Source organism: Manis pentadactyla, chromosome 15 (genome assembly GCF_030020395.1).
Source record: "Manis pentadactyla isolate mManPen7 chromosome 15, mManPen7.hap1, whole genome shotgun sequence".
NCBI classification, from domain to species: Eukaryota; Metazoa; Chordata; class Mammalia; order Pholidota; family Manidae; genus Manis; species Manis pentadactyla.
Genome location: NC_080033.1, coordinates 83271306 through 83284614, shown reverse-complemented (window position 1 = coordinate 83284614; position 13309 = coordinate 83271306). Strand labels below are relative to the sequence as shown.

General features: G+C 54.6%; 1 protein-coding gene across 4 annotated transcripts in view; it reads right to left on the bottom strand.

The window, feature by feature from the left end:
- SPIRE2 (spire type actin nucleation factor 2) overlaps window positions 1-13072 on the bottom strand; it is a 30282-nt gene extending 17210 nt beyond the window's left edge. For 3 of the 4 annotated variants that reach the window (XR_008994099.1, XM_036924316.2, XM_036924318.2), the window contains exons 1-2: window positions 12680-13071; window positions 2997-3040 (exon numbers count right to left, since the gene is read on the bottom strand). Coding sequence is in view for 3 of the 4 variants with exons in the window: in XM_036924316.2 (XP_036780211.2) it covers window positions 2997-3040; window positions 12680-13019 (384 nt within the window). In the remaining variant the exon portion in view is untranslated. Of the gene's footprint in view, window positions 1-2996; window positions 3041-12679 lie in introns of all 4 variants that reach the window. The other variant, XM_057493088.1, reaches the window with a different exon arrangement.
- Between the last annotated feature and the right edge of the window lie 237 nt (window positions 13073-13309).

Genomic DNA, 13309 nt, shown 5'->3' with positions numbered 1-13309 from the left:
TTAACAGTATATTTTAAATCAAAGGTGAACATCAGGTTTGTTCAGTTACATTGCTGGAATTTTTGCTGTACATAACAACGTTCTTACACTTGAACTCATAAAAACTGACATCCCCTCACTGAAATATTTTAAACTGCATGTAAATTTCAATGTACGTAAATTTAACTTGGAAAATGAAACCTCAAAAAGAATCAAACCTGAGTTGAGGAATGGGGGAGGGGCCACCCAGGAAATAGTAACTTGGGGTCCGCCTGGCCATACACTATTATGTTTGCTTTGTATATGCTTGAAACTCTCTACAATCGGGTGTTTTTTTAAGCGCATTAGCCACTTAGAACGCCAACAGTCTTGCAGTAGAGAGACCCTTGACTCAGCATTTCCATTTCCCTGGCAGGGAGCCCTGTTTGCATGGACTACCACTGGCACCTGAAGAATCACTCTGTTGATGCCTGGGAGATGCTGCCACCCCTCCACCTGTTCACACGCAGCTGCACCCTGACACCACCTGCTCAGGGCCCGTGGCTGAGATGGGCAGGTCTGTCTGGACAGAAGGGCCACCTGGCATGCTCCCTGATGATGGCTGGGATGACGCTGAGCACAATGACAGCACTTCCAGTTTGTGTGCACCTGGTTTCTGGGCCTTGAAAGGCTTTCATATCTTCCCTTTAGGACGCAGATACAGAAGATGCACACACCAAAATGACCGAAGCTCTCCTGACATCAGGCACTTATGCAGTCAACAACTTGTGAGATACCCTCTTATTTCATCAGGGGAGGACCGAGGACAGAAGGTCAGGACACTGGCCTGCAGCTAGCAGCTAGCCAAGCTGAATGTGAACTTGAATGTGGGACTCAGGTCTGCCTGTGGCCTGTGCTCTAAGCTGTATGCCAGGGTAGGAGGCCACTTCATGGCAGATGGAGCCACACCCTCACCAGACCTCAGGGACATTCCTACCACCTGGAGTCCAAGGCAGCCAGCCTGAAGGATGGCAGGTGGTGAGAGCCAGCACTAGGCAGAGGACGGAGGCAAGAACAGGCCTTGTCTGTCCTGCAACACTTTAAAAAGCACCCTGAGCCAGGGGACCTAGGGGTGTCAGCCTGGGCTCACAGGTCTTGTGGGAAGAACAGGCTGCGATGGTGACAAAGTTCCAGCCTAAAGCCAACAAAAGCCCCACCCATCTAGGAGAATGTCTTATCTCCCCTTTGGGCAGGCAAGGGTCACAGATCCAACCCCAGGCACACCCTAAAACCATGAGTCAGAGGGCACAAGGCCAAGGCCAAGCTGGTCACACCTGAAAGGTGACTGCAGGGCCCTGGCCTGAGCTGGGTGGAGTCCCCTGGGGCAGTGGGATCCCCAGAAAGCACCCTAAGGCCCCTCAGGACTACTGGGCTGACAAGCCACAGTTCTTACCAATTCCCATCAATTCCTTCTTGGCCCAGAGGTTGGTGCCAGGAAGGGATGGTGGTGGAGGTGAACTTCACACCCTTCCTGGGTCTTCCCACAGCCCCTGTTGACCTGTAATGGCCCTGACCCGGTCTCTCCCTTGGACACCAGTCCACGGCATGAGGCAGGGCAGACAGAGGGCCAGGGAGTAAAGCCCCCAGCTCTAGGCAGCCCACCTGTGCCTCCCCTCTGGTCACTGGCCGGAGCACCAGCAGTGAAAGGGTTAATGGCAACAGGGGCCCATCTGACAGCTGCTCCCTCAAGAGCCTCTCTGTGCCCCTGGGGACCTTCCCATAAGGAAAAATCTGGGCAGCGGGCCAGAGTCTCAGAATCACCAGCTCTGTCGCCCCAAATGCAGACCAAAGGGGGCGCCCTAGGCAGCCAAGGGGCCCCAGGGCGGAGGCTCTGAAAGAGCAGGCCAGCTCCGCCAGGGGCCAGCAGAGAGCACCGGGTGAGCGAGACAGGTGCGTTTCCAGGGGCAGGGCTATCACCAGGTTCATGTACGGGCCGTTGGGCAGGACGACCCTGGCTGGACCCCGATACAAAAAAGCCCTTTGTAAGGATTCTTGAAACTGGCACCAGTGGGTCTCCTCTGCAGCAGGAGGAAGGGACTCTGGACAGCAGGGCCACCCAGCATCACTGCCTGAGAGGCAGGGGGACAGTCCTGCGCTTCGGATAAACAAATTATCCAGAATATTATGCAGCAGTGGAGGGGACAACAGACACAAAGCAATGAAGATGACTCTTGAAAACACACTGGGTTTTTCCCCAAATTCCAGGAAACTATATATAATCACAATATTGTTTCCACAGGGCTCATGGCAATCCTAAGCAGTGTGTCCTTAAACATGGGGTGGGTGTCTTGTCACTGACATTATTAAGAATTGCCAGCGTGTGGTAATAAAAGATAGGAAACCTTTGGAATGGTTTTAGTATCGCTTTTAAGTTCCCTACGACAGACAGTATAGCCTCTTCTGGCCTGTGCCCACCCACCTTGGTATAACACTGTTTAATATATAAATACATGTTTGCATAAAATTATTTTGAAAGGCAGTGGAATGATAAATATTAAATTCAGAACAAATTACCTGGGGGCAGGTGGATGGACAGGGAGACACAGGAAGAAATCCCACAGATGAGGTTCGAGTTCTGGGTGGGATGGGGGTCATTGGGCTGGTTTTCTGAGTGACCCCGAGACTCACTTCCTGCCTGACACCCCATGCCCGGGGGCTGGCCCCTCAGACCACATCATCTTCACTCCCTCCCTCTATCCAGTGGGAGGCATCCCAGGAGGTTGGGGGTGACAGGGAGAGGGAGGGAGGGAAGGGACATCGTCACTTCTCCCACCCCTGTAGGCCCATCAAGGCCCCTGGGGTCCACGCCACCTGGTGGGCTCTCTCATTGCCAGCTGGCCCTCTGAGAGTAATCTCTTCGTCAACCCCCTGCCTCAGGGAAACAATTGTACAGCTTTATATTTTTTCTAATTTATATTATATGATACACCTAAGTTTTAATATGTATCCAATAAATTTAAAAATCATTTCAACAGTACCTGGGCTTCCCAGCTCGCCGGCGACACCACCATCGTTGTGGGCTCTACGAGAGGAGAGAAGAGGCCATCAGGACATACCTCAGCACCTGGGGCCCCGAGGAGTGCACCCACCCACCTGCCCTTCCCCTCCCCCAGAGCATTGCCTGGAGTCTCCACCAGAATGCCAGGAAGCTTGCAACGGCTGCGCTAGCAGTCGCTCAGATGCACACCTGAAGCCCTGGCTCTGGGCTGGACGCCCAGTGCACAGGCCCTGCCCCACACAGAAGTCACACCGAGGCGATCACTCGGAAGGGATCAGCCATCAGGGCCATCGAGTCTGTACCCAGGGAAGTGTGTTTGGTGAAGGGGGCAGCTCAGATAAGCCCTTCTGCAGAAAGACCTCACTGTCTGAGGCCCTGAGGCCCCCATCAGAGGGGTCAGAGGAGAAAGCCCAACTAAGAGGAAAGTTGCTCTGGGGACCCCCAGTGGGCAAGCCAGCCTCCAGCCACTGCTTCTGGGTCTGGGGGCTTTCCCTAGACCATCAACATCTCCAGCAAGCATCAGAGTCCCGGGTTGAAGCCCAGGTACTCAATTAGCCTCTGTAGTTTGCTGTTTACCACTTGACCTGGTACTGGGTTACCTGTTATGTAACCTAGACAACCCGGGAGGTAAGTGGTTCTGGAACCCGTTTCACAGATGAGAAAACAGAGGCCCAGAGGGTGAGCTTGTTTGCCCCAAAGTGTCATGGTGAGTAAGTGGTGGTGCTGGGTGAGGCCAGGCAGGGGGACCCCAGAATCTGTGCTCCTGCTGAGCCCTAAGCTATTTCCCTGGCCTTCCAAGATGCCAGGCTGGGTGAGACAGAAAACCCACCCACTTCTACAACTTTCCTTGAATTAAGTAAGTAGAACTGTGTCAGGATGTGAACTTCAGCTGCTTTAAATTCTTTCTGGAATGAGATGGGGTATAAAAAAAACAAACCACTAAATTCTGCTAAGTGAGACTGCTAACTGCAAATATTTTTAAAATGCCATCAAAAGCCAGGAAGATTGCCAAAGATAAAACGAGTCTGTGCTGGGCTGATCCATTAAAATAATGGAAAGCCATCCACTCCCAGCATTAGTGGAATTCATATAAAAGTGAGCAGCAAGCAGTATCCCGTGGACGTCCAGTAAGTGTGTAGCTGTGGATGGATGGAGGCCATGGAAGGACGAAGAAACCAAACCGAGCACAAAGGTGCTCTTTGGAAGAGACTGGCGCCCTGCGCACGCTACGGCCGAGCAGCACCAGGGAGCTTTCTGACTGCAGTAACAGTGATGGCCGAGTCCCTCCCTTAAGAATCCATATGTCAACAAAACAGGTGCTTATGAATGGGATTGTATTTTAAGTGGCGAGGACTTGGGGTTTCCGAGAGCAGGCTGCCCTCCATGACGTTTGGGCAGAAGGAGGCTGTGGAATTTCTTTGCTATAAAACTAGCGAATGAATTATTGTGGCTTCAGCATGCACGGCCTCCTCATGGATGTCGGTGTCATGACTCTCTCTTTACAGATGAGGAGGCCGAGGCTCAGGCAGAGTGAGACCACACAGTTAATCAATGGCATCGCTGGGGCCCCCACCAAGCACTGCCAGACCCCAAAGTGGGCCCTCCTGGCCAGTCCACCCAAGAGCCGGGTATGACCATATGAAACTACTGTAACTTTGTGACCAACGTGGTCACTAGCATTCTGCAGACCACCTTTTGCTTATTTTAAAAATTATCTTTGTGGGAGAGCAGAGACGCAGAGGCAGATGAAGGCAGCTAAGACTGAGGGTTCTCACGAGGTCCATCAGCGCCATGCTGAGTGGAGCCACATCCAGGATGCCCAGTTTCCGAGGCGTCCTATGGCCCCGCTTCTCACCCAGCAGGGCGGTGCACCCTCACCAAGGCTGCTCCGGTTTATTTGGTATAAAATAACAAATGAGGAGAAATCAAGAAGCTGGGAGGTTTTCTTTGAAATGGTCCTGTGTCGTCATAGTGAAAGATAAAAGATTTTATGTGGGGGAGAGAAGCCTGTGGGGTACAGCTTCAAGGCAAGTACCCCACCTGCCAGGATGGCAGGTAGTGGAGGGCTTCCCAGCGGCATCAGCCCCCGTCTGCCTCGGGAGTGGGAGTGAACGGCACCTTTCAGGCCAAGTCCCACCGGCCCCCTGCCTCTCTCACCTGTTTCCTCGACTGCCCACCTGACTCGCAGTGTCACCTGAAAGAACAAGTGAGGCACAGATGCAGACTCATCCCAGGGCACTGCGGCCACAAGGAGTGGGAGCGGCATTTCCACAGAGGTGGTGGGGGTCTCCAGGGCCTCCGCCAAGCTTAGCCTGGGGGCACCTGCCTGTGATTCGTTAGGCTTGTGGTCAGGACGGGAATGGCTGTGGAGGAGCCCATGGTCCCCCCTCCAGAAGAAGGAGAGCGTGCCCGTCTCTGGGGAGGCCCACCCACCACAGCTTGGGCTGCACCAGGCTCCCAGGCTGGACCCTCCAGCCCCTAAATACTGGCAACTCCACAGGCAGACCTGTCTCCAGCCCAGGAGGCTCCTGCCTTCCGGCATCTCAGGCTTAGGGTTCCCGGAGCACCCGTGAGGCCCCACAGCAGGGAGGGCAGCCTGAGGCGCCCTCCATGCTGGTGGGAAATGGCCACCAGGAAGGCAGTCTGCGACATCTCACGTCGAAATCGCACCTGAGGGCCTTGCGTTAGCAGGTCTGCTTAGAAGACAGGCCCACATGGCATGAGGCCCACCAGGAGGCTCACCAGCACTTCCTTCCTAACTGGGAGATACTGGAAACAAATATATGTCCACTGAAGACATATGGAGTCATCCACAGAAGGGGGCACTGGACAGCCACCGAGAAGGAGGTGTCTTTTGTGATGAGATGGCCAGAGCTCCTTTAAGTGAACAGCAGGAGGCAGAATCCTGGGCTCAGAAGGGGCTACACTGAGCCGTGTGACCACGTGCAGAGGCTGGCAGGAGACTCCAGCACACTTTCCAAATGGGGAGCACGTGCTGTGCCACGGCGCTGAGAAATCAGTCTGTGTGGAGTGTGTGTGTGTGATCTGAGGCGAACAAACCTCTGGAGTCACAGACCCAGGGGGCTCACACTGACTGACATTCTCAGAATGGCCCTCATTAAACAAGGGCGGCACCGCCACACAGGCTACTGTAAAGGTGAAGTGAAGGCACATAGGGACCTAGTAAGCCATTTGCAAATGCCTGTTTCATTGTCAAGTAACAAATTTCAAAACTTTAACTAACACCCCATGACAGCATTGGTCTCTAGAAACAAGCTGGAGGCAAACCGAAGCCAGCAGGGAAAGCCTTCTTGAAAGGAGGTTTCGTGTTTGTTCGCAAACACAGAGTTCTTTGGATGAAAGGCATCGGGTGGGTGGTTCCCTCCCTCCTCCGCCTCACTTCCGCAGACGCCCACCTCCAGGAAGCCTGTGGCAGAGGTCAGCCTGCTTCTCCTGAGCTCACACACACCCACAGGGCATGGCTCCCTCCCCTGCTGCAGAGCCCCTGAGGAGACCCAAGTCAAGGGGGCAGGTGTTGGCCAGAGGCCTGCGTACACCCCAAGCAATAAACGCTCAGATAATTGGCTCCACTGTCACAAAGTTCTGGCAAGGTTAGGAGGGTTGCTTCTCTGCTCCCGCAGGACTTCCATACCCAACTCCAGCCAGCACGTCTTGGGAACAGCCCCAGAGACCGCCTTCCAATGGTCACCGCAGCCCTGGAAGAGGTGCACCGCATTCTAACGCAGGCCCCCCCCCACTTGGCTGATGGCAGCTCATTCAGTCACAAATCTCACTTAGTCTGGGTTGCAGCCCCACAGTGCGGCCCAGAGAGAGTGAGGGACTTGCCTGAAGTATCTGGCTGAGATTCAGCCCCCAGCAAGCCCGGCTCTGAAGCCAACACAGAGACCATGGCCGCTGGTCACTGCTGGAGGTATTCCAGAAAGGGCTGGAGGACCTTGTTCAGGGTGCGGCCCAGGGAGTCCACTTACGCAGTAGCCCAGTATCACTGGGAACCTGTCAGAAATGCAGCTTCTCAGGCCCACCCCAGACCTGGGCAGGATCAGACACTCCAGGGTTGGACCCAGCCATCTGTGGATCTGTGTTTAAACACCCACCAGCAGACTCAAATGTGAGTGTCCATTGCACCCATGTGACCTTTCCCCAACCTGTCCACTTTCTAACCCCAGGACTTGTGGGCACATTACATTGCAGGGAGGACTTGGGGTGGCAGGTGAGGTTGCTAATCAGCTGACCTTAAGGCCAAGACAGTATCCTGGATTTTTTACTTCTTCAACTATAAAAGAGTAAGTTCGGGTGATTTGTTATCGCAGCCAAAGGAAACTCTTACACCCTGCTTTTAAGCCCTTCTGCCATCTTTCCCTCTCCAATCCTTAGGGACAGGCTACAGGGCAAATGCTCTTGAACGGACACACATGAGCTTGACACTGGTGGCCCAGGGGTCCCAGGTGGAGCTGAAGGCCATGCAGGCAGCCCTCCCGACCTGCCTGATCATGGAGGAGCCATTTCCAGGCAGCCTTGCTTCCTGACTGGGGCCTTACCGGGAGGCCAAACTCCATCTAAGTCTAACAGGATCAGTCTTCCTGTAGCCCATACTCACATATTTGCTTAAACGGCCAAGTCCCAGGACTGACCAGCCAACACCACAGGACTCCCTCTACAGGAGCCACTCAAACACCACCAGCCCCATGGCTCATCCCTCGTGCTGAGTTCAAAGGACATGGTTGATTCCATCCCAGGAGACAGAGAAGCCCTTCTTTGTGAACACCTGGGGGGTGTGGAGGACCAGGGCCCTGAATGTGGCTAAGGCACTGGGACCGTGTCCCCGTGAGCCCCTCCTCAAGAGTCAAACCCCCTCCTATAAGCACAGGGCAGACCTTGCAAATGGCCAGGGCATCTATTACAGCCAGCAGCATGGGCCTCTTCACAGGTGTCTGGATAACAACACAGCTTGTTGAAGGACAGCCTTCCTGGGAGGTGATCCTTGTTCAGAGGTGAGACTCAACCAGGAATGCCGTCTACAAACACACCTAGCTCAGTCACCAGCCCCTCCCACAGCCCTCGCTCCCATCTTCTGAAGGAGAGCTCAGGTGTTGTCTGGGATGGAGGACGATTTACATTATCAAGGAATGTACATGGTGAGCAGGTTCTGAGACCCTTGCCTGGTGCACTTTGCAAGTCTCCTCCTGTCCCGAGGGGCGGCCACCTACAGCTTCTGGTCAAGGCTCTGCACGAACCTGCAGGGGCTTCTAAGTTGGGTCTGGGCAGGGTGTCCATATGGACAGGACTAGGACACCTTAGCTGCTACCCTGGCAAGCCAGTGCTTCCTCATGCCAAGCACATCCCAAGGCTTCACAGCCATCAACCCAGCCTTCAAGGTGGGTGCCATCACGCTCGCATTGCACAGAGTATGACAGTGAGGCAACCAGATGCTAAGGAACTTCCCAAAGCCACACTCGGGGTGGGTAGCAGGCACCCTGGGCAATTGGATGGCTGCTTTACCTTTGTGGACCTGGTTTCCCATCTGTACAATGAGGGTCATTACAGTGCCTCTCTCATCAGATGGAAGACAGCGGGCCCAACGTTGTGTGCACCTTTCCCACAAGTACCCTGAAGGTGTGGGCTGCGGTCAACCTGGATCATAAAGCAAAGTGCCCACCAGTCCCTGGGAGGCCAGGCTTCATCTCCATACCATATCTTGACTGGGTGACCCTCACAGGCTGCAGCAGGCGAGCACGGGGGTCCCCCACGGACAGTGAGGACAGTAACATCAGCAGCTTCCGCGGGGAACTGAGAAGCCAGAGACAAAAGCCACACGGGAAGGACCTTGACTGGAGCAGAGACTCTCCCAGAGCCAGGAGGAGGAAATGCTCTCCCACAGAAGGAGTTCATCTTACAACCAGCTCTCACTTCCCTGCATGGAGGCACAGTCCACCAGAAGATGCTCTCACGCTGACTGCATGCTCATCTGTGTGGACAGCCACTTAAAAAAAGGCAAGCTAAGTTATTTCTCACTTAGGAGGGGACCTGCTAGCAAGGCCTACCAGAACACCAGTGACATCCTTAGTGGCCATGGGTCCCACTTCAGCTCCCTGGAGAGGACACACTAGCCAGGAGATACTTGAATGAGTGTCTGCTGAGGAAACAGATGGCCCCATTGACATATGCAATAATAGTTGCACACAGATAACCTGTGTGTGTGTGTGTGCATGGCTGTGCGTGTCTGTGTGCATATCTGTGTGCACGTGTCTGTGTGTGTGCATGTGTATCTGTGTCTGTGTGCACGTGTTTGTGCGTGCATTTGCTTCCTGGCTCTCTCATTTGTCCTCACCCCATCCTAGGCAAATGCTGCTGCAACCCCAGTTTGCAGGAAGAATGAGACACCCGTCAGATGCCAGGGGCTGCTCCTCAGCACTGCTCTGTTTCTCCAGCTACTGGGCTGGGGAGAAAGGGGTGGAAAGAGAATTCCAGGTCCCATGGAGCTCATGACACCAAGACATCACAGTCCAAGCAGGACAGACTAGGAAGCATTTCTGATGTCTGGAACTCAGAGCTATAAAATGAGGCCTTGCATCTCTGCAGCTGTGAGCTACAATGGGGTGCTACCTGCAGGAGCTCTACCCTGGAGACAGTGCCTGTGCACAGGGGCGGCTGACCTCAGAACCACAGGCAGAAGATAAAGGAACAGGAGATGGCTGAAGGAACAGGTGACCTGGTGGACAGGTCATGTGAGTCCCCCAAGCCTCTAAAGTGGGGCCTGTGAAAAGTTTTAATATCAAAACTGACCAAAAAAACCCTCAGAAAAGTAGGTCAGTGTGTAAATCAGCACAAGCAGAATGGAAGTGGGAGGTGATGGGAGATGTCTGTGAGGACTGCACGCCCCTATCTACACGGCATCCAGCGCTGTGCCTGCCCAGGGGGCTTTCTTGGTAAAGAGCCCAGTGTCCAGAGAAAAGTATGCATGACCAGCAGATGTAGGCCCAGAAGGCAGGAGGTCTCTCCAGTGAGCTGCCAGCCAAGCACCGCTTTGGGGTGCGGCCATTCTCCTGGAGTGCACCACTCTGGAGGGCATCAGGCAGACACTACACAGAACATTCCAGGAACACCTGACCACTGGCTGACCTGCACTTAGGAAATTAGCGTAGCTTCACTACACAGGCAACGGCTTGCATGGTAAAGCCTGCTACTATCTTGTCTCAGTTAAAAAAAAAGCCCAACTTGGTGAAGGGGGGAGCCTAGTAAACATAATGTTCTTCATGTAATTGTAGATTACTGATAACAACAACAACAACAACAACAACAAAAAGCCCAACCCTTTCCCCATCAGGAGGTTTTAATAATGGCCTCTTAAAAATAACTTCACATGTTAATACATTTTCCTTTTTCCCATTTCTAAAAACACAGAGAGGGGTGTTTCCCAAGTAGTTATGAAGAAGTCTCCAGACTAAAGATTATTCCTCCTGTTGTAGCTGGAAGCGTGGAGAAGTGTCGCTGATTGTGCTAATATAATATTATTCATTCCCCCACATATGGGTCAGTTTTTGTTGTTAATTTCTTTTAAATTATTTTAAACCTTTACTTAATGCCTAGATTTACCAGAACTTTGTAAGGGAGGCTGGTTCTGAGGGCCCATGTGAACATTTTCCTAATAGCTATTTACAGCAAGAAATAAACACGCATGTTGCAGTGAATTCACCAATCATTCAAGTCCCAGAGAAGCTTTGAGTTAGCCACCTTTGGGAGGCATTTGATCTAAAGTTTCAGCTGATTACGAAAGCTCTGGAACAGAAAAGAAAGTTCAGGGTAATCTATTTTTCTTAATCTTTAAAAAGGCAGCAAGTCATAAACTCATCGACCTTTACAAGACATGTTTATGGGTGGGAACTGAAGAGAGTATCGAATGGAAAACTGAATTGGGATCCTTGGTATCATGGGCTGGGACGTACCCATAAAAGTCATCAGAGAGTGGAGGCTTCCTGCTGCGTCTACAGTGACCAGGAAGGAGTGGATACATCCCTGGGGGCTGAAAAGGTGGGCAGAACCAGATGGTCACTGCCTCCTTGCACATTTTAGAGTACCAATAAGAAACACAGCTTGACACCCCCAAAGAGAGATGTGGGAGGCCTTCAGTTCTAACCAGCTACTGTGACTGGTTACAAACACCTTACCACTTCATGCCTCAGTTTCCCCATCTTTAAAATCAGAGGGCCAGGTCAGGCAGGCCTCTATAGCTGTGTCCTGCTTTTTGGTGCCAGGAGCCACACCCTGGGTTATATTGTGTACCTCCAAGGGTGGGGAGGGGTGCAGGGAAGGTCTTTCCAGGAGGAAAATACACCTTCAGGAGAAAAGCTCTTTGTGACTATGCAGGCTCAGCATTCAACCCATGAAGACCACACAGTCCAAACCCTGCTACTTCCTGTGTGACTTTGGGTACACAGAGCCTCAGCTTACTTCAGTATAAAAGGGAAAATACCATTTAAGCATCAACTCTTATTTTCACCTGTCAAATATATTGGCGCTTTTTATGCAAAATACAGCAATTCAAAAACTTCACATGGCAGAGGTGCTGAGGGAGGTGGGAGCAGGGGCAGTGACCAGGCCCTGGTGGAGAAGCAGCGATGGCTACGGGACGGGGTTCAGCACATTCCCCCCCAACCAAAGTAGCTATCGTTTTGTCTGCAACCCAACCGCTCCCAGGGCTGGAGAGTCCGGCACCCAGCCAGCCTTTGCGCTTCCCCCAGGGTATCAGCTGTTGGATTAATATCATCATATGCTCCACACCAGCACTCCAGTTCTCCAGGGAAGAGAATAACTTTTTTTTTTTTTAATTTAGAAGCTAAAAATCACTTTAAATACTCCTCAAGGGCTTGATTGTTGCTTCTTGTTGATGATCAAGAGCAGAAAACCAAGCAGGCTGTCCCCCAAATTTTACACCTTCTGTCTGCTGTCTCCCTGGTAAACCCAGGAAATTGGTGGCAACTCAGCAGAGATTCCAAGGTCAGCACAGCCGCCGCCACCTCCCACCCTCACACTCAGGAGAAAGAGCCTAAAGAGGCGGTTACCAGTGTGACAGGGGTTCCCCACCACGAATCTCGGAGTGGAAAGACTACAGGGCGAGGTCTGCAGGCCCCCAAAGCAGAAGGCACTGGCCCCGGGTGGAGGGGGTGGAGATGGGAGAGGCGGAACGCCCCCCACCCCTCGGCCCCGCTCCCCGAAGGTGCCATCAAGTCAAAACCCTTCTCCCCAGAGGAAAGCACGCCACCCGCAGGCATCCCTCGGAAGCAGCCCTGACGCGCAGAGTTGGTGGGTGGCTCCAGCAAGAAAGGGTGTATCCCAGACTTGGGGCGGCTCCCAGGTCCAGAGAGGGCTGGACTGAAGGGAGCAGGGGACGCCCAAGTCCAGCAGAGGGAGAAGGGGTCGAGAGGGGGAGGTTCCCGTCCCAGCATGGAGGTGGGGGGAGGGGCTCCCAATCCCGAAAAGGCGGAGGGCGAGAAGGGCCTCCGGGTCCCTCGGAGAGAGAAGGCAGAGGAGGGGGCGCCAGGTCCCGCAGAGGGGGTCAGGGGGAGGGAGGTCGGGAGGGGCGCAGCCCCCTCCCCGGACGCAGGCCGTCCAGCCCCCAGCCCCGCGCCGCCGCGCCCTTCTCACCCGCGGCCCCAGGCTCCCGCCGCGCGCCCACCGTGCCGTCCCGGCGCAGCAGGATGTCCGCCGTATCCCGGAGGCGCGGCCGACCCGGCGCGTCCCACAGCCCGCGGCAGCCCTGGAAGCACACGGCCCACGCCTGCTCCTCGTTTATGGGCTGCTCGTACGCCTTCAGCACCTCCTCCAGGGACAGCTCCCACGGCTCGGGCCCCGCGCCCCCCGCCCGCCGCCCCGCCGCCGCGTCGCCGCTGCAGCTGCCGGCCCGGGCCATGGCCGCCCCATCATCGCCCCTGCGCGCCCGGCCGGTCCCCACGGCAGTCGGGCCCGGCTGCCGCTGCTTTGTCATCGCGGGGCGGCCCCGCCCCGCCGAGCAGCCGCAGGTGAGGGCGGGGCCGGCGGGGCGCGGAAGGGGGCGGACAGAGCACAGAACCCGGAGGAGGCGGCGCCGAGCCCTGAGGAGGGGCAGAGCCCCCAGGAGGCGGAGAGCTGGGCGGAGGGGGCGCAGAGAGGCGAGGAGGCGGGTGGCAAGGGAAGGGAGCGGGTGCGCAGAGCCGGGCGGAGGCGAGCAGAGCAGGGCCGAGGGGAGGGGCGCTCCCGAAGGAGGTGCGCTCCCAGACGCGGTTCTCCCCGCCCCGG